The following is a 20,008-nucleotide window of genomic DNA, read 5'->3' on the forward strand; positions in this document are numbered from 1 at the left end:
GGCAAAAGAAGAGAAGAGGGTACAAAGGTTACAGTGAAAAGATCGCGTGCACACTTAGAGAGACATGAACGCAGCTTGTGGGTTCTGTACACTTACACTGTTTTCTTCTTTACCACACTTCGTGCAGGCCAGATAGCTTAAGTCAATATAGTTGAGGGATATGAATGTGGCAAGGGAGGTGGCTCAACAAACACGCTTGGGAAGATGTTCCATACAAGGGGAACAGTAAAGAAGGTACAAAAACAAAGTTGTTTAAAGGAACAGAAAAAGCTTAAAGGCTGGCAATGTCGCAATGGAATGGGGAAATGAAAAAAGAAAAAGGTCAGAGATACAGTTTGAAGCCTTGACGACAAAGCACAAGAAGCTTAACAGATAAGCTCTGTAATAGGGAACAGCCAAGACTATGCTCAAAGCATCAAGTAAATAGGATGCTGGTTCTTCTGTGTTCAGAAAACCATATTTGTATGTGAATAAAGAAATTCATACATGAACAAAATCATTTGTCATCCACTACTCACAATTCCCGTTTCAGACATCTTGGCAGAAAAAAGAACCAATACTGAGTGGCCCAGATGACCAATTGCACACTGATTAGTGAAGCAAAAACAACCCAGAAGACAACATTTCTTCTTTCAAACTCTTAAAACTATTATGAATAGCAAATAAATTAATACAAAATCCATTCACAAATGGTTCAAGCAGAGAAAAGGGCTAAATTGGTCAGGTAATTTATTCACAGTCCATAATTTTGCCAACTCTGTTCTTCAGTACAGACTTCAAAGTGTTTGCATTTGCTTTCTCATGGGCTAGTTTTAGGAGAATTCCATTGTCAGACAAGACCTGCACAGTTAGTATGAATAAATAAAAAAATATATTGGCAGGTTAATTTCTGCACTTATTGTGCTAAACATGCTTTCCCCCTTCCTAGCCATGGTATCTTCCTTCATATCTGGATAGATTTTTTTATGGGCACTTTGTTCTCTTTGGCCTTCTCTAATCATCTTGCGGTGTTTTCCAATTCACTGTACTGCAAAACAAACTCTCTGAAGTTTTGAAAAAAACCAACAACCCTCTGCTGAAATCTCTATTCTGTCAGCATTCCCTGACATTAAGATCAATTTATTGCTGGTAGCTTTTTTCTAGGCATGGTATCTTCAGTGGAGCTCATCTGGAAACCCTTTAAAAGGCACATAAGATTAACCAGATATTTAACTGCTACAACTTTAAGAATATCCCTGTTTGAAGAGGCAATTCACAACCTTGATAATGAGGGAATGGTCCCTTAACTACTTATCGAGGTCCAGTTTTATGAAATGGTAATGATGCAGCATGGTTCACCAGATATAGCGTGGGCTTAGAAGTCAGCACTCTTGGATTCTACTTCCTGGTTCTGCCCCTGAGTTTGCTGTGTGACCTTGAGTATGTAACTGAGAGTGCAATGTTGCTCCCAATCAAAACAATGAAAAAAATGTCTCGTGACTTCAATGGGGAAGGATCAAAGTTAGAATGTCATATACTTTTAGGAACAGGCTGACTCTGAACCTCTGACCTACATCTGTTATAAAGGCATACACGGTATGGACTTTTCCCTTTTATTTCCTCATCTTTTCATATTATATTTCTTTGTGAAATCATGATTAGCACATCAGGAAGCTAAAGCCACCAGAAGAACAGAAAAGAGTCTATGTGAACAGATTGCAAACATATCAGAGACCATTGCTGACAGCATATCAAAACTCTGTGTTTTCAGACCCACTACTGATTGCAAATCACCGGTGACAGCTCAGAAGAGGCCAGAGCTACATCTGCTTATGGACCATCCTAAAGCTAGACTGTACAGTATCTGCTATCATAATGGCAACATTTCCCAGCATTTGGAATTACAACCAGTTGCCCCATGCAACCTGGTGCCAGTTAATTCAGTCTGTCCTGTACTTGATTTCAGCTGGTTAATATAGAACCATTGATTTATTAAATATGAAGATAGTGATGATTTATCTGTTGATCGAGCAAATTGATGTCTGATGTATAGCACCAATTATATTGTTCTGTTACAATAGCCATGCAAGAGAAGATCTCCAGTCAAAAGAGCCCCAGGGCATTGATCTGACTTTTGTACTCAACTAATTTATTCAACAAACAACTCCATCACATAACCTTATCCAACAATTATCAAAGTAATCTGTAATATTTGTAAAAGTCACAGTGTGTTTGTGGACAATTCATTAACAAAAAGAAAAGGGCTAAATTCACCACAAACAATTGGCCACACCCACTTCAGTTTGTAGCCCTTTGCTCAGGGCTTTGGTTATCCTTCATCCCCAAAAAAGGGGAAATGAAACAATAACAAAAAGCAACAGTCCTGTTCGCAGCTGAGATTGTAAGACCCTCTGGCCTGTGATAACTAATGGGCTGGACCATCCCTCAGCCTATGGGTGTCTGCAGGGCTTGCCTCTCTTCTCACAGCCTTCTGCTGCAGCCACAAGAGAGTGGACTCTCAGCCCCCCCCCCACCCGCCCCCAGATGCCAAGCAGCCTCCCAAAGCTGAGTGTTCCCTTGTGTGTCCTAGCTCAGACTCCTCAGACCCAACCACTAAATGTGTCCAGGTGGGTCAAATGATTCCCAGAACTTGCCTGTTGGGCTCATCTCAATAAACAGGATGATCTACTTCCTGCTCCCCTGGGCCCTTAAAGGGGCAGACCGCCCTGTTACTATTTTTTTCTTTTTTTGAGAGGGAATTGTTTACATCACTCTAGTCTTTACTTTTATCTCTTCTCCCTCTGCTTTGTCCATCCACCCATTCTGAAGCCTGGCCTGGACATCCACTTCCTCTGGTCCTGCCCTTAATCATTCAACACCCTTTGGAGGAAATCCATCATTACAAATTTCCCTCTTCATTTAACTCTCACAGCTTCCTTGTTAAACAACTCTGCCTCCTCCCTTGCTAGCTCATGTGCCTACTGTCCCCATGAGCTGTTCTCTCTGTCTGGTACTCTCTGAAATTTCATCATCCATGCACTTCTTTCCTCCAAGGAAAAGGGAGGAGGTTGAGGGAGAATTGGGGGGTGGCAGTAGCAGGTTGGCCACAGAAGATAAAATGCCAGGTGCAATATTCTGAATTGTAAAAGATTGTATAGCCATTTTCAAAGGACAGGGAAATGCAGAATGATGCCAGTGCCTGCTCAGATGAGGGTGTGAAGAGGCTGCTGGATGCTCAGCAGTGGGATTGTGCCTGGCCAGCTGAGGAAGTTGGTGATGGGACGGATGAGTGTTAAGAGCAATGTAACAAACTGCACAGAGGAACAAGTGCAAAACAAGAAGTTTTATTGGTCCTATAAAACTCATGAACTATGCTACATATCCTGGAGTGCATCTATTAGCACCTTATCTAACTGTTGACACATTTATAAGAGGCAAAGAGACGAAGTGGGTATTGACCCATGAAAGCTCATGCTCCAATACGTCTGTTAGTCTATAAGGTGCCACAGGACTCACTAACATCTGCATCCAGACTAACACGGCTACCCCTCTGATACTTGATATATAGAGAGGGAAGTGGTTGGAAGCTGGGGAAAGGGAGGGAAAGCTTAGGACAAGTGGCTGAGTTATGGGGTGAAGGGGCTGAAGCTGTGGAAAGAGGAGTTGAGCGGAGGAAACCTTGACTCAGCATTGGATTCTTTATTTTGTTTCCCTATCAGATATCCTGCCTTCTTGGCTTGTATCCTATAGGGAGAACAGCAAGAGGGGATCTGATGCCATACCAGCTCCTGGTGGCTAAGAAGAATCACTTTAGAGAAATAATTGCTATGTGCCTGCAGCTCATATGCCTGCCTGAGAGCTCACCTGGTCTGCAGGCCAGAGTCATGTGAGCTGCGTGGCTCTTGCTAGGTGTGGAAATCCAAGCTCATCTGAGTTTTACGTGGTTTATTACCAATAAATACACAAAGATAACAAAAATCAGATACGTGAAGTTTATTTAAGCAAGGCGTAGCTTCCAAATTAGATCCAGTCCTGAGATGATTCACTGCACCTCCCATCACACTGCAAATACTCCACATGCTGTAAAACAATAAAATGAACCCCTGAGCTTCAACAGAATGAGAGATAAAGGCATCAGCAGGAATGGACAAGGCACTAATTTCCTGCTTCCCATCAGCAGGACCAGACTGGCACACCAAGCAGCTTGGACAATCTCTTTTGAGAAATCCTCAAAGATATTGTGCATGAGATACATACACACAGCATCTAATATGGGGTGCTATTGACAATTAAGATCATTAGCCTTATTTTCAGTACATGTTTTTACTTCATCAAAGCAAATTCTCAAAAAGTTTCAAATACAACATCTAATCCATCAGTAGAATTTTTACCATAAATCTGGGGGAAACCAGCAAAGGGATTTTATAGCTTTGATAGCATGAAAATTCCCTACCCACTCACTTTTTCAAAACATTCCTAACTTTTTGGCAACCAGTCTCTGAAAGAGAGATATTGCTTACAATGCTTTTTTTTTTAATCCTTATCCTGAGATGCTTCATGCCTTGCAGTCTCCATTCATAATTTTAGGTGGTTTCTGCACAAATACTAATATTTCATATTATTTACACCTGTGAAGGAAATAATAGGCATACATATTATTAATGCACTGTGACAAAGTTCCTCCTCTACCTTGGTGGGTCCTGCGCTTATTGGAGGATTCACCCTGTGGGTCGGGAAACAGCCCAGAGACCTTCCCCTCTGGTAGAAGCCACAGCCCCGGTCAATTCCTCCTGTGTTTGATCAGGAGTTAGAAGGATTGGGGGGAACCCAGGCCTGCCCTCTACTCTGGGTTCCAGCCCAGGGCCCTGTGGACTGCAGCTGTCTAAAGTGCCTCCTGGTACAATTGCGCAACAGCTACAACTCCCTGGGCTACTTCCCCATGGCCTCCTCCCCACACCTTCTTTATCCTCATCACCAGTCCTTCCTCCTGATGTCTGATAACGCTTGTACTTCTCAGTCCTCCAGCAGTATCACTCTCAACTTCTTGCACATCTCTTGCTCCCAGTTCCTCGCATGCACTTCCTCTCCTCTGGCTCCCTTTGGCCTGACTGGAGTGAGACCTTTTATAGCATCAGAGGGGCCTTAATTAGAGTCAGGTGCTTAACAGCCTCACCTGACTCTTAGCAGATTAATTGGAGTCAGGTGTTCTCATTAGCCTGGAGCAGCCCCGTCTCTGGTCACTCAGGGAACAGAAAACTGCTTATCCAGGGGCCAGTATATCTCCCTTCTACTACTCTGCTGTTCCCAACTGGCCTGGGTCTATCACAGCACATATTCTCAATCCATATCACCTATATTCACCCTTGGAAAACTAAGTGTTTCTGTGCTTGAACTTTTAAAGCAAACTATTTAAGCGCAGCTCTCCCCAGCTCCACACCTACCCATTCACCCAACAAACCCTCCCTACTCACATTTTTCTCCATTGCATCCATCCCACTCTCCCTTCTACCTCCTACTAGACATTTTTTAAATATCTCTCTCCCTCTTACCTCCTCAAACATCTTCTCGTGAGCCACAAGTGTCATTCTCTCAGGAGGGTCAGGGTCTGCCTCATCCAAAGAGGATGAGTGGAAGCAGTCCTCCATGTCTTTCTCCATGCTCATGCCCTTGTCTATGTCTTCAAGCCTCATGCCCTCTGCTGGTGGATGGACGTGACTTCTGTTCTCATCTGACCAGCTAAGAAGTGGCCAATTGGAAGAAGGTGCCGCTGCCAGTGAGGCTATATGAAGCATTGAAGTGCTGCATTCACAACATTACAATGCTTTGGGAATCCAGATGTCCTGGAGTTGTGCTGAAATTGAGAGAAAACCCCACTTTCAACAGAACTGTTGGAGATACTGAGACTGTCTTGCAAACTCAACTCAATCCCAGCAAAATAAAACATCAGATCATCGAGTTCTCATACAATTCTGACATTTCCTGTTCCACTTCTGGCCAGAATCAGAATGAAATGTGGCATCTAGAAAGAAAAAAATGTATATCTTTTAATTAACTGGGTTTTTTTAAACTTCATAATAGTTCAATTAACATAGTTCTGAGTTCTGGGCAATGGTTCTGGTCAGTTCATCTGTTCACCCCTGTTTTTAAATCCCTCAGTAGCTTTACATCTGACAGAGGGGTTAGTGACTATAATAAACACTTCTGCACAAAGATAACCACAGGAAGTGGATTTGTTTTTTTTCACAGAAGTATCACTAAGGCAAATAGGGATAACAAAATGTTGAGGGTAAATAAAATGGCATGAATATACCAAGATGAGCAACCAAATGTGCTGCCATAGAAAAGCACTGGGGAGCCTATCCATTCCTAACTAAGAGAAGATTAAAAGATAAAAGGAAGCCACAGATGTTCACTTCACTATTACAATTACATTTCACTATTGTGGCCTACTGTTCTTTTTCTTACTTTTTTATTACAGTACAGCTTCCAAGATACTGCGTGGCAGTCAGCCAAAGGTTTCAAGTTACTGAATACACAGGCATTCACACAGTCGTATACCCAGAATCAAACTGAACCTAGTGCTGAAAGGCTAAGAAACACACACAAATACTGCTAGTCAATGCCATCCCCTGCTCAGAGTTGTGGTATTTAATAAGAATCAAAACCACACCACCAAACTCATCTGATGAGCACCACCACCTGAAGGCATGTTTCCACTACTGTGTCACCAAGCTACTCCTCCCGACCAGGATTCTAACATGGCTACACCTCTCTATCAGATGAGAGTAACCTAAGCTTTCTTTCAACCCAGATGAGTCGACTTTGGTCTTTATTGTATTTTTTTTTCATGGCATCCCACGTCCAGCTTTAACTGCTATTGATGTCTTTGTGTGTAGCATGTTCTGTGACCAAAGTAACTTTGGGAGCCTGTAGTGGGGCGCATTGCCCCACTCCCTGAGAGAGGAGGCTGCGGCAGGCCAGGGCGCCTGCGCAGACAGTGAGCCAATCAGAGAGGGGCTTATTGTGAGCCAAAATCAGGGCCCAGTTTAGAGCCAGCCAATCAGGGCCAGGCTCAGGCATATAAAAAGGCTGCCCAGAGCAGGAGCAGTCAATCTGTCCCAGGCCTTTGACAGGGGAAGGTCAGTCTCCAAGGGAGGAGACTAGCACCACGGACAGCGCAGTGCTGGCCAGGCTCAGGGAGGCTAGGGAGCTTGAACCCGTAGCCTGCCAGGCTGCAGGCCCTGAAGGGAAGGGCCTAGCGGGTGCAAGGGGCCGTAGGGGAAGCGGCCCATGGAAACAGACAGCCGAAGGGGAGAGAAGGACAGCGAGGCTGACGCCAGAGGGTCCCTGGGCCGAGACCCAGAGTAGAGGGGGGGCCTGGGTCCCCCCCCTTCACTCCTTGCAGTGCACCCAGCCATTGGCCGTAGGGAGCGGCCATCTTGCTACGCCAGATCCCTGACAAAAGGGATTGGACTCAAAGGGCGGTTGAACATAGTGACTGAGGTGTGGGACTGCTCAGCACCGACCCCCGGAAGGGGGTGCAGATGGACTAAGGGGCACTGCCGGAGCGCAGTGGCCTCAAAGAGGACGCTGCTGAGCACGCAGCAATGCGGGTCCAGAGATAACAACAGAGGACAGAATGACGGACAGGACATCACCAGCCTGCAGAAGGCGCTCCACTGGAAAGAGCTAATTCCCAGAGTCACCAGCAGGAGGTGCCGCAGGGGTGAGTCCAATCCATTACAGAGCCAAATCTTCAACTGGTGGAAATCTGTAAAGCTCCATTCAGATGAATGGAGCTACAGTGATTAACACCAGCTGCAGGGTTTGGGCCTGGACATTTTCAGGTGCTAGTGACAAACTTTTTCCAGTTTTCTCTCTCCCCTGCCCCCATGATGCTCTTATTATAGTTCCAAGGTAGGTTGCCCCTTTGGAGACCTTTTGCCAGACCCCCAAATGCATCCCTCTCAAGTGGCAGGCCTGTGTCCTCACTTCTCTACATCTCTCCCCCTGAGAAAAGGACAAAGCAAAAATACTCACCTTGTTTTAGGAAACCTCCTGCCTTAAATGGAGTATCTATTATCACCTCCTTGGCTTTCAAACGTCAGACCTTCACACTGTAAGCCTTCCCCATAATCACACACCACACAATTGTCATAAAACAGAACCAAGCATTATCAAATACATAGCTACAGATATAGATAAATATAGAGCTTTCCCTCTGGATCACACTAGCAGGACACACATGGGGAGCTTTCATGTGGCCCCACAGTCTATTGTCCCCCCAAAAATCTCTGAGCTTCTGCCTGGGACTGGGTCCTGCTCTTCCCATTTGTCTTTTGTGAGTGAGAAGAGTGGTGAACCCACATTCCTCAAGGTGCCTCAACTTCAGCCCGCGGCATCCTTCCCGCTAGGATGGTTTAGGAAGCAACCCCTTGAACAGATGGGGAAAGCAAGTCAGGACTGGTTCTTTGCAAAGCTAGACTTAACCAGCAGTAGATCTTGGGCTCTGTTTCCTAGACTCAGGTGAGGAAGGGAATAAGGGCCATCCCCAGCATTGGCATAACCTCTGTGGGGCTTTGTCTCTATCCCAGGACTGTTTGTATGAGGGGAAATCATAGATGGCTCCCCTTCCTACAGAGTCTGGCTTCACAGAATTTATCGGAGCCAGAATGACTCTCACCTCAGGGGTGGAGAGACTTCCCCTGCCCAACTCACATTTGTGTGTCTGCTTACAGACACTGGGAAGGTGTCCTGAGTTTCACAATTTTCCCCTTGTGTTTCAGGGAAGAGGGAAATGACTCCCCTTTCTCCCTCCGAGCCACTCCATTTGCATTTCACTGATACCATCAGCTGCATTCTTACAGCCAGTTTTCAGCACCTGATCCAACTCCTGTGCTTGTAACGGGAGGACTGGATTTTACCTTAAACAGAGTAATTTCCAGAGACACATCCTCCAGTATCCCATCCCACTCCGTCCTGTGTCAGTACAGAAATGTGTGCAGCACAAATGGTTTCAAACTTGGAACTTTCACCCAGATGTTACACACTCTCAGTAACTGATGGGGTTTCACCACAAGAGGTCTCAGAGGAGTTGGGGCAGTCAAGGTGTCCTGCCACCCCATTAACTTCCATCTCCTGCTCCCACTGAGCATGCAGGGAGTGAAAAACCGTTCTTTAGCGCGTAAATTGATCTATCAGCACATTCTGTGCCCCAGAGGATTTGGCTGCATAACTCCTTTCTTCTGGACTCAGTGACTCCATCTACTCCATAAGCCTGAGGTAGAAGCTGCCTTTCTGGCTGGGCAGGTGAACCCATTAGACCTCACTGCAAGCTTCCTGGTATCTAAGCCCAGTCTGACCATGTGTCCCCTCATCTAACAGTGATAGCACTGCAGTAAAGATCTTTGGAATCTCTTTTAGAGGGTCAGTTTGGGGCTGTCGCTCCCTCTGTCTTGGAAGCACCCCAGAAGTGGGTAACCTCACCTGTTACACCTTCTGGGAGCCACATTTAGAGCAGTTTACCCTGGTGTTCCCCTGCCTCCCTCAGAACCAGATAAATTATTTACAAACTCGTCAGTCTGCCTGCGAGTTGCAGACCCGTTGGTTTTTGATCCTTTAGCCACAAGCGGACACATGTCATAAAACTGTTCCAGCCCAACTATTTCATACAACTGGTCCATGGTAGTGGTTCCAGATCCCTTTCCCATTTGGGGAAGTGATCCCTCATCTGGTTATCCACTTCCAGGTAAATGACACCTTTGCGCTTCAGCCCCCCTCAAAAGCCTTTCCTGTTAACCTCAGGGGTCAGTTCAAATCACTAGCTTTCTCAAAGGCATTGAAATAGGCATCAATAGCTCCCACCTCTTTGAAGTGGGCTAATGCCCCTTGTGGAATTGGCATCTAGTGTTCTAACCCTGCTTATCAGATCAGTGTGTTCCTGGTTCCCTAGTCTCACAAGTTCCAGTTCATACTGGCTCTGTCAGTCCCAATCAGAAAGCTGTTGTTTTTTTCCAGTGCCACCAGCCATTTTTCCTCAGGAACAGCTTCCTCCACTCCAGGTCCCTCTGAATCAGTAAACCTGGTCAGGATAGGACCCGGCTGCTGCTCCGACACCACACTAACCCCTTTTGATCTACCTGTACGTATTCAGGTAGGATAAGATCACACAGATACGCTGGTGGAGGGCACATGATGTTTATAAAGACTAATATCAACATTTCCCAGTTCTCCACAGTTCCTGATTTGTCATTTCCCATTTTGTGACCGTCTCTTTCAATTTCTTCCACTCAGCAATTTGCCAAATAATTAAGACAGTTAGGTCATATAATTTCTTTGACAGAAAACAAAGATCATTAGAAATTATTTTCATTTTGAATATACTTTCTATATATAGTATATTCAAAATGAATATATCTATATTTTCCAAAGCAGGTAGACCAGCTCTCAAATGAACAGTTTCCTCACTGAAAGGAATGACAATGGGAGATTCTTAACCTGACATAATGGATGAAATTCTATAGTGTCAGTGAGAATTTGATTCTAATATAATAGATCAAATTCACACTGGCATAAACAAGCTGGACTTGAAGTTAATCTACTTTTGACCTTCACACATCGTACCCTCACCCCGTTGCTGAGAAAAACATCTGGTTTTGCTAAGTGACTACCTTAAGACAGGTGGTTATATGGAACAATAAATAATTAAATTACTGTATATTGATAAAGTGATTTATTTCCATATTTTCAACCAACTGGCATAATTACTTGGCCAATTTAGTATAATTAGTAGGAGAGGGAAGAAAAGGAATTAAATTTGTTTCATTAGCTGAGAAACATGGGGACTGATTCCAGTGCTTGCCCAATCAAGTACGCTATTCCACAAAGCACATAGATAGGAGTAATGAGATGCAATTAAGGAAGGGAAAAGTTAGATACATTTAGCCCTGTTACCCAGGTTTTCAGAACCCAAAGCAGTGCTAACTTAGCTGTGTCACTCCAGGCAGTGTCAGGAATAAATCAGTAGGAACACAGTGCTTCCAGCTGATGAAAGATTGATACAAGTAAGCATGCTCTTATCTAAAACTGCTATTTACTAGATTTAAGCACACAGACATAAGCAATATGTTTAGAACATCCCAAATAATTACCTAAAATCTGAGATGGTATTGAGTAATTAGCTGATCGCTTCCCCGCTGGGGACTATGGTGTCAGGAAAAGGTCTCTCAGGATAGCTTCAGAGAACTGCTCCAAAGTACACGCACTCTATTATCTAGTCATTTTATAACTATTTTTTTTTTTTTTTTAGAAAACACAAAGCTCAGAGTGACCTCCTACTAGGTCATCACTTCTCCTAACTTCAATTAACTACTTAGCAACAAAAGATTCCTAACAATCTTAAGCATAATAAGCTTCTATATCAAAGGCACCCAAAACTCAAGGTCTCCATCCATGTATTTTCTTTCAGTCTCATAATTTCTTGACTCCTTTATCTCCTCCTCCATTCTGATTGGCAGAAACTGCAAGCCTGCAGCTAGTATTTGACCTTGCCGCCAAAAGCCCGGCTTGTCCAAATGAACGCTTAACTACGTGATATTCTATTTTATTAATTCATGGTGGCTGAATGCGTACAATATGGCTGCAGTTAGTATGATCAAATTATGGGGGAACATTCCCCTCAATTCCAGGGTAATAGCCCAAGAACAGTTTCCCAAGGAAAGGAGTGAAAGTCTCATCATTTGAGACATTTTATGCTAGTTTGGACAAAAGATGGGGAAGAATGCTATACAGAAATCCTGAACTAGCAAGGGGAAGTGGTTGGATAGATCTCTTCTATCACTAATATTTAGGATTCTCTGGTTTATTTAGCACATGTATCAGGGTTAGTATGGGTTTCTGGGATCTTCATCCTGTTTGAAAGAGGAAATTTTTCTCAGTACTGAAATAGACTATCCTCCACCCTGACAATGCTATTCTTTCCCTATTCCACAAATGCTATGCTAGGATCTCAAAGTGCTTTGCAAATAGAATAATAGATTATTAGGGTTGGAAGGGACCTCAGGAGATCATCTAGTCCAACCCCCTGCTCAAAGCAGAACAAATCCCCAGACTTTTTTTTTTTAAATTAACCTCAGGTCCCTAAATGGCCCCTTCAAGGATTGAACTCACAATGCTGAATTTAGGAGGCCAATGCTCAAACCACTGAGCTATCCCTCCCCACTGTAGGAAAATTTAGCCCTATTACCCAGGTAATCCTCTTGGGAGGTAATATGATGAGTTCCCATGCTGCAGACCTACTAACCTCAGGGATGGAGACTCTAGGACTTTCAGCCGATGTTAGCAGAAGCCTCTCACCAGGAACTGAAATTATGAAGTGAGTTCTAACCTTCACAGTACACTTCCTAAATGACAAAGGGTATTTATGGCTCTGTTGAATAGTACTCTTGAAAAGCAGTTGCTGATATTAAGAATGCAGCGGATATAAAAAAGTAAGGGAGACATCATGTTGCATCTTAGTCACATCTGTCACAAGACTGAGGTATAGAGATTTCAAGAAAGATCTGAGAATGATTGCAGTTTGCTTTTTAAAATCAGGAGACTGGGTCCAGTTCCATTCCTATTGAAGATGCTATATACTTTTGGGCTATATACATTGCAGGGGATTGTGTCTAGTGCTCTGGAGTTTGCCCAGGGCCTCATTTTTTCTCTCTTTGCATATGTCCCTAAAAGTCACATTAGGTACATTTTATACTCTAGCCTCATTGTCTACTGAGTAGGATTTGGGACTGTCTGAGGGTTAAGATATCTGGGCTGAGCTTTTCAAAGTTAACTAGCAGATTTAGGCTACACTACTTCCATAAATTTCAGTGTGGCTAAATTTCTTAATCAGCTCTGAAAATCGCAACCTGGGGTTCTGTTCCTGGCTCTGCAGCTAGCCTGCTGAGAGAGAGAGAGAACTTAGGACAGTCACTGGTCCATGGCTCAGATTCCCCTTCTGTAAAATGGGAAGCATCAAATTCTCCTTTGTAAAGAGCTTGGAGATCCATGGATAAAGAGTGCTGTATAAAACCTAAGTAATATTATAGGTATTATTTGAGGCTGAATAGAGAATAAAAGTTAGTATCTATTGATCACAGGAGCTGTGTGTGAGGGACTGTCTGGTATTGGGGATCTTTCAGCATCATATATTAGACGCTCACTGGTATTGCCTGGACCAACTAAACCATCTTTGCAATCAGTGGCTATTAATTCTGAAATCCAAGAGGCTACAGCTTGACCTGTTGAGTTTAAGGTGCGGGTGCTGGAGAGCATTGATGGCCTGTGATATACAGGAGGTCAGACTAGATGATCTGGTGGTCCCTTCTGGCTTTAAACTCTCTGATCTTTCTGAACCCTTCAGAAGTGTTATTGAAACCATCCTAGTGCAAGATACTAGCTACTAAAACATCATATTGTGAAATAAAATGTAATATAAACTAGTGTGCAGTGTTATTAAATAATAAATGCACTAGTATTTACTACATCACAGTAAAATGTTATCTTAAAAGGAATGTTAAGATTGCATAGTCAAGCATGCAGAAGTTAGGCTATGCCAGAATGAAGGTGTGCCGCAACACATCTAGATAGATAACTGGATGTTCAGAGATGGAAGAGCAAAACAACAATTTAAGGATATGAATCATAATTCTGGAAGAGGCCAAGCATCTCCTAGCTGTGTGCCTTCGATTCCCACCAACTTCAATGATTCAGCACCTCTTGGGAGGCCCTAGGCCCCCTTAGAAGTACATTTACACATTCTAAGATCTGGTCTACACAAGTTTTACTAATGTAATTATTTCAGTGGCAGGGGTGATTTTTACCAGAATAGTTATACTGGTAAGAGCCCTGGTGTGGACACAGTTACACCTGTAAAGTGACTTAATACAGGGATAGTTATTACCCCTCCCATATGGGAATAACTGTATTGATAAAAAGCACCTTTATGGGTATATATCTGTATTTATGCACAGGGGGGAGTGTATGGCTTTAACTATGCCTGTATAGCTTTGTAGAGTAGGCAAGCCCTAAAACAGGGATCGGCAACCTTTGGCATGCGGCCCATCAGGGAAAGCCGCTGGCAGGCCGGGCCGCTTTGTTTACCTGCATCATCCACAGGTTTGGCTGATCGCAGCTCCCACTGGCCGTGGTTCTCTGTCCCAGGCCAATGGGGGCTACAGGAAGTGGCGGCCAGCACGTGCCTCGGCCTGCACCGCTTTCCGCAGCCCCTGTTGGCCTCGGACGGCGAACTGCGGCCAGTGGGAGCTGCGATCAGCCAAACCTGTGGATGCTGAAGATAAACAAACCGGCCTGGCCTGGCCCACCAGCGGCTTTCCCTGACAGGCCACATGCCAAAGGTTGCCGATCCCTGCCCTAAAAATCCTTCACTCCAGATAAATAGCAATAACCAACCATCTTTTTGTCTTGATAGTCCAAAATATTCCAGCTTTTCAACACAGCCCACTTCTTAACATGTCAGTATCCAGCTGTCATTGGCCTCTCTCTGTTTTTGCACTGCTCTCATGACTTCCCAGTGGCAACATATTCCTCAAGCCTTGATCCTTATTTTGGCAGATTCCTTCAAGACACTGTCCCTGGGGTATCTAGCACCTGTCAGCTCTGTTGGCTCTTTGCACTCACCCTGGCTGTTACCAGCATTTGTCAGAGATCAGTTCCTCTCTATCCCAGGAGCCCTTCAGCAGTCAGCTGAAATTAACCATGTAGAAGATGCAGTTCTCTTAAAAGCAGATGTTATTGCGGAAGTACAGAAATGGAGAGAAAGGCATGAAATGTGTTGATTAAAATAAACTCTACTCACTTGTAATGTCACTGCAGGAAACGTCAATGAACAGGTCTAAAGCCCAGTTTAGATACAGCTTTTAAGAAATGAGAAAGTGAATAGGGTAAGAATTCCTTTTTGTGACTCATAGCTGCAATACTAAGCACCTATCCCAGGTCCAAGTCCCAAAATCTGTATATTTCAAGCAAGTTGCTGTGTTGGATGAGCTTGTGTATATAGGATGGGATTTCAAAAGCACCTATGTCATTTAGGAACAGATGTCCTATTGACTTGAACGTTGCACTCCCAAGTTACATAGGCACTTCTAAAAATACCACCTGTAGTCTTCTTTCCTTTCAGTATTTTTGGCTGCCATCACTTGAGTCATTAAACAATCTGATTTTATAAGCAGTTTGGAGAAGTTAGCTTTCATGTTCACATATATGCATGTTTTTCCCCTTACGTTGCCTTATTCTAAAAGCTTCTCTTTTCCCACTGGACTGGTTCACCACAAAGTCTCTTTAGCTCCCAATTATCTTCCATACTTTTGGGGAGAGTTTCATAACTCTGCAAACTAGAGGTAACTCAACTGCATGCAGCCTAACACAAAAATGCATGGGACAGACCATAACTAAGTATTACAATTACTGGTAGTTCTGCAGCAGACACAGTTTACAGACAATATGAAGACAGTTTGTCACAAAGGCAAGTCCCACTGCAAATACAACAGCAAAAACTTCTGGGGAAAGAGGGTTCTCACCAACTCTGAGTTCTGGGCTGTCCCTTAGAATACTTTGAACTCATAAACATCCCAGGGTAGTATGGAACTACACCTCGTCACTTCAGAGGATGCCTGTAGCCTTATTAAATGTTCTGTACACTCCTGTGCAAAATTATTTTTTAATTTGAGTATTATATAATATATTATACAGTATATAATTTTAATTTAAGTCCAAAGCATTACAAAGCTGACCTAATATTTTGTAGCACTGCATATATCCATGAGGCTGCAGTGGGCTCTCTAAAGCATATTACAGACTATATGTCAAGTTTCCTTTAGTGGGTGTTGCACAAGACCCCATGCTAGAATCTCTGTAAGCTTTACTTAATCCTGATATGGGCATATAGACTCCATGTAAAAAGGTTAGCTCATGTCCCACATACATTGTCAGGGTAGGTGCCTTTATTTAGAGAGAGTGTGAACAAAAATGCAGTGCTCCTTAAGGGAAAAAAGTGGTGGAGTGGAGCTAGTACTGGTAGAATCAATGCCATGGGAAACTGAGATCACAAATTAGGAGATGGAGGAACCATCCGTTCTCAAGCTGGAGAAAAAGACCCAGTTTTTTTAAACAGAAAACACAACCTGTACATCCTAGTGAGATGTGGCAAATGAGGGAGAAGGAAGGACAGGGGTTTCCTCGCCTTTAAGAGACATCTGAAGGAAGAGGGGGGCCAAGGAGCAAAATAAAGCAGCCGAGTCATAGTAAAAGGCCTGTAAAACATCCTGCAGCAGGAGCACTTCACAGGAGGGAGGGAGAGAGAGAGTCAGTCTTGTCTAGTTCTGGCCAGTAAGGGACATCTGAAGGAAATTGCCAGCTAAAAAACTCAGAGGCAAAGGACAATTGTTGTGGCTATAGAGCAACCATGCACAAGTGGTAAAAGAAATTTTATACAGAGATGGTTTTATATATGCTGGTGGGGACACATTCCTGGTGTCACTCACTAAAGCTACACCAGTAATTAATTTGGTCCAAAGGTTTCTAATGACACTTCCTAAATTTACGGTTCAGAAAGATTCCCCCCTCCTCTAACCTCTCTAAATTAAAAACATCCCTTCAGTTTTGTTCTGATACTGCCAATCTCTTCACTCCCTGTCACCTTTCCCCTTGGGTGAAGCACTTACAATAGCAATCCAATGGCAACTACAGGACCCATATATGTACAGCATGTACAATGGACCTCCCATATGGCAATGTGGGTCACATTACTAAATAAAGATGAGATTCTTTAGTTAATCTTTCATAGCTGACTTGAGATAAGAAACTGAATATGAGAACTATGCGCTTGTTATTCACACGCTAGCATTGTAGAAGCTGTCATTATACAATACATCTCTGAAACTGGGTTAACAATTTACTAATTTCAAAATCAGGTTAGACATTATCTGTAACACACAGCAAACAAACCAGCAGGTACCTCATGGATTTTTTTTATTGCATGTTAACCTACTAATTTCTACTAGTCCCATGCTCCATAACAACAGTGCAGTCAATTTGTCATTTAATACACACACTTTTGTAAGAGCTTATTTAAAGGGTCCATTTATTACACTGAATTATTATTCCCATATGCCAACAATGAAAAATTCAACTTGCCTGATCTAGTGGAACATAAGCCAACCTCCAACAATTAAGGGCAAGGAGGAAACTTCATAAGGGCAGGAAGTTCCCTAAATCCTATACATCCATAACTCCCATGTGCAGGATTTCTTGTGCCTGCCTCCAAAGCATCCAGTACTGGCCATTGCTGGAAACAGGATGGTGAACCATAGATGGACCAGAGATCTGGATACAGTATGGCAATTCCTAGAGAGCGGATCCAGATACAAAGTTCAGTTCTAGATTTCAACCTCCTCAAAGTTTGGGAGAGATTGTATCCAAAGTTTAGCTTTGAGCACATCTTTACCTTATGTATCAAAATTATTTTGTGAGGGTTCTACTAATATATTAGTCAATCACAATGTTTATAGTAAACAGCTTTATTCTAGCCAGAAGGGTGCACAGAAAGGTTTCCAGCACATAGCTTCACTCGCTAGATGTGGGGAACTCTTTGGCTGAGATTGCCTTCCCTTAATTAATTATACATTCTTAATTATGCCTGCCTGGCAACTGATTGCCCCCAATCAGATTAGTAAGCGGTAACTGGGGATCACATCAAGCTATGATTGCCCAGCTTGGCAAACTTAGGAGGGAAATAATTAACACTCATCATCTGTCTTATACAGCACCTGTGGTTGGCATTTAAGTAATTAATAAATCAGCACTCCTGAACCATTCTTAAAATAATATAATTACATTAAAAGTATGGAACTGAAACCATACAACTCAAAACCATTAAAATATAGTAGGAAACATTGTCCTCCTGTCCATGGACCCTTATGGATGATGGTGGTGTGTTGGAATGGTTTGGGTATGGGTTCTTGGTGTAGAACTTTAAGAGTGAGATGTGAAAGACAGAGTGGATTTCGAAGGACTCAAGGAGATGTAACCTGAAAGCCACTGGGTTAACCCAGTCTTGAAGAGGCCCAGCTATTGGTTAGCTAGTTTGGTGAATGGGCAGCTCATTTTAAGGTTCTGGGCAGAAAGCCACAACTTGCCCCCTACAGCCAGATTGGGGGCAACCTGATGGTCTTGTCTGCTTGGTGTTTATAGGCTTCTTTGAAGGACTTCAAGTGTTCCTTGTGCTCCTGCTCCAAGATTTGATGGGGAAACAGTGAGAGTCAACTAGTCTGCAGGTGATAGGTGGACAAGGTGAGAGACTCAATGCGCAGGAGTCTGAGAAATTCCCAACAAAATTGGGAGATGAACCTGGGAGCCCAGTCCAATACAATGCCATTAGTAACTCATGGTAATGGAAGACATTGTCTTGGATCAGCTGAGTGTCCCCTGTGCAGTAGGAATGGCAAGGGACAAAATTTGCCATCTTTGTTAGGAGGTCTAGAACAACTAGTGTCCCTGGAAGCATAGCAGATCTACAATGATATAGTAGACCAAGGCTGCAGAGCATTGGGCAGAGGTCAGACTTAGGGATTTTGATTGTGGATTCTTGGTTTGGGGAGCAGTCTGCTGACCCTTCCAGACAATTAGGCAGTGTAACCAACAGGCAGCTACTACAGGCCAGCTGTGCTCCTGTGGTCAGAGACTGGCTCTGCTGCAGGCCCTGATTCCTGACACTCCCTACAATGGAGGTTAACAGCACCTATCTATAGCCTTTCCTATACAACAGGGGTAGACAACCTATGGCATGAGTGCCGAAGGCGGCACACGAGCTGATTTTCCCAAGTCCTGGCCACCGGTCTAGGGGGCTCTGCATTTTAATTTAATTTTAAATGAAGCTTCTTAAACATTTTAAAAACCTTATTTACTTTACATACAACAATAGTTTAGTATATATTATAGACTTATAGAAAGACCTTCTAAAAACATTAAAATGTATTACCGGCACACAAAACCTTAAATTAGAGTGAATAAATGAAGACTCAGCACACCACTTTTGAAAGGTTGCCAACCCCTGCTATACAAACTAGTGCCACTCACCTGCGTAGAAGTTTCTAAATCAACTAGCATCAAACACCCATGTGTAAGAGCTGCACAGCCATACCTGTGGAGCTACGATCTACCACAAGCTATGCAATGTCAGATTGGATCAGTTCTTTGATAGAGACCTACAAGGAAAACCCATGGGCTACAGAAAGTGGTATTGGTGATTCAGTACCTGGCATTCTTCCCTCTGAAATAGAATCATACTATTTCTCCAGCATAGTGTTATCATACTGGGTTACTGGTGGTGGTGTGTAGCTGTGACCACTAAATAGCCCATGGAACACCACCATCACACCCTACATGTCACCTAGAGAATAGGAATAAAGAACTCTGCGTGTTGGCAAAATTCAATTCATCTAAATATTTTTTTCCTGCTGAGAGTCCCCCTGAAGTTTCCACTTCTTGTCCTAAACTGTTGAGTAGCATTTCTATATACTGACATTTCCCATCAGAAATGGCTGCATTTCAATAGTAGCTCAGCTTAATATCTAGTTTGAAATAGGCATTTATAAATAATTTAGAGGCTGCTTCTGGATGAAAGGCACTATATCAATGTAATTATCAGCATCAATAACTCTCAATCCAATTTTATTTCTTTCACCTGCATATGTACTAAACATGGTTGGCAGTATGGAAGACTGTCAGATGCAAAACTCTCTCTGTTTTCTCCAGTGAGTGGTTCTATAGTTTGTGACTTCAATATGCTTCCATGATTACTTTTACTAAATACTTCATGTTCTAATCAAAAATATCAAGAAGAGGAAAGAGCTAAATACAGCAGCAGTCAAGGTCTGGTGAAAGGTCTGAAGCCCGCTTGGATTTGACACTGAGTCCTAAGTATTTCTGCTCTCTTTCAGGAAACATACCTTCATTGGGGAAAACACATTGTTCA

The 20,008-nt window shown here is 43.2% G+C and overlaps 1 protein-coding gene across 1 annotated transcript in view; it reads right to left on the reverse strand.

Moving 5' to 3' along the window:
- The window catches only part of DMBT1 (deleted in malignant brain tumors 1), a 124,638-nt gene that overhangs the window by 65,565 nt on the left and 39,065 nt on the right, over window positions 1–20,008 (reverse strand). Inside the window, exon 12 of the mRNA XM_045024605.1 lies at window positions 8,280–8,298. Coding sequence (XP_044880540.1) covers window positions 8,280–8,298 — 19 coding nt within the window. The remainder of the gene's footprint in view (window positions 1–8,279; window positions 8,299–20,008) is intronic.

Source organism: Mauremys mutica, chromosome 7, assembly GCF_020497125.1.
Source record: "Mauremys mutica isolate MM-2020 ecotype Southern chromosome 7, ASM2049712v1, whole genome shotgun sequence".
Lineage (NCBI taxonomy): Eukaryota > Metazoa > Chordata > Testudines > Geoemydidae > Mauremys > Mauremys mutica.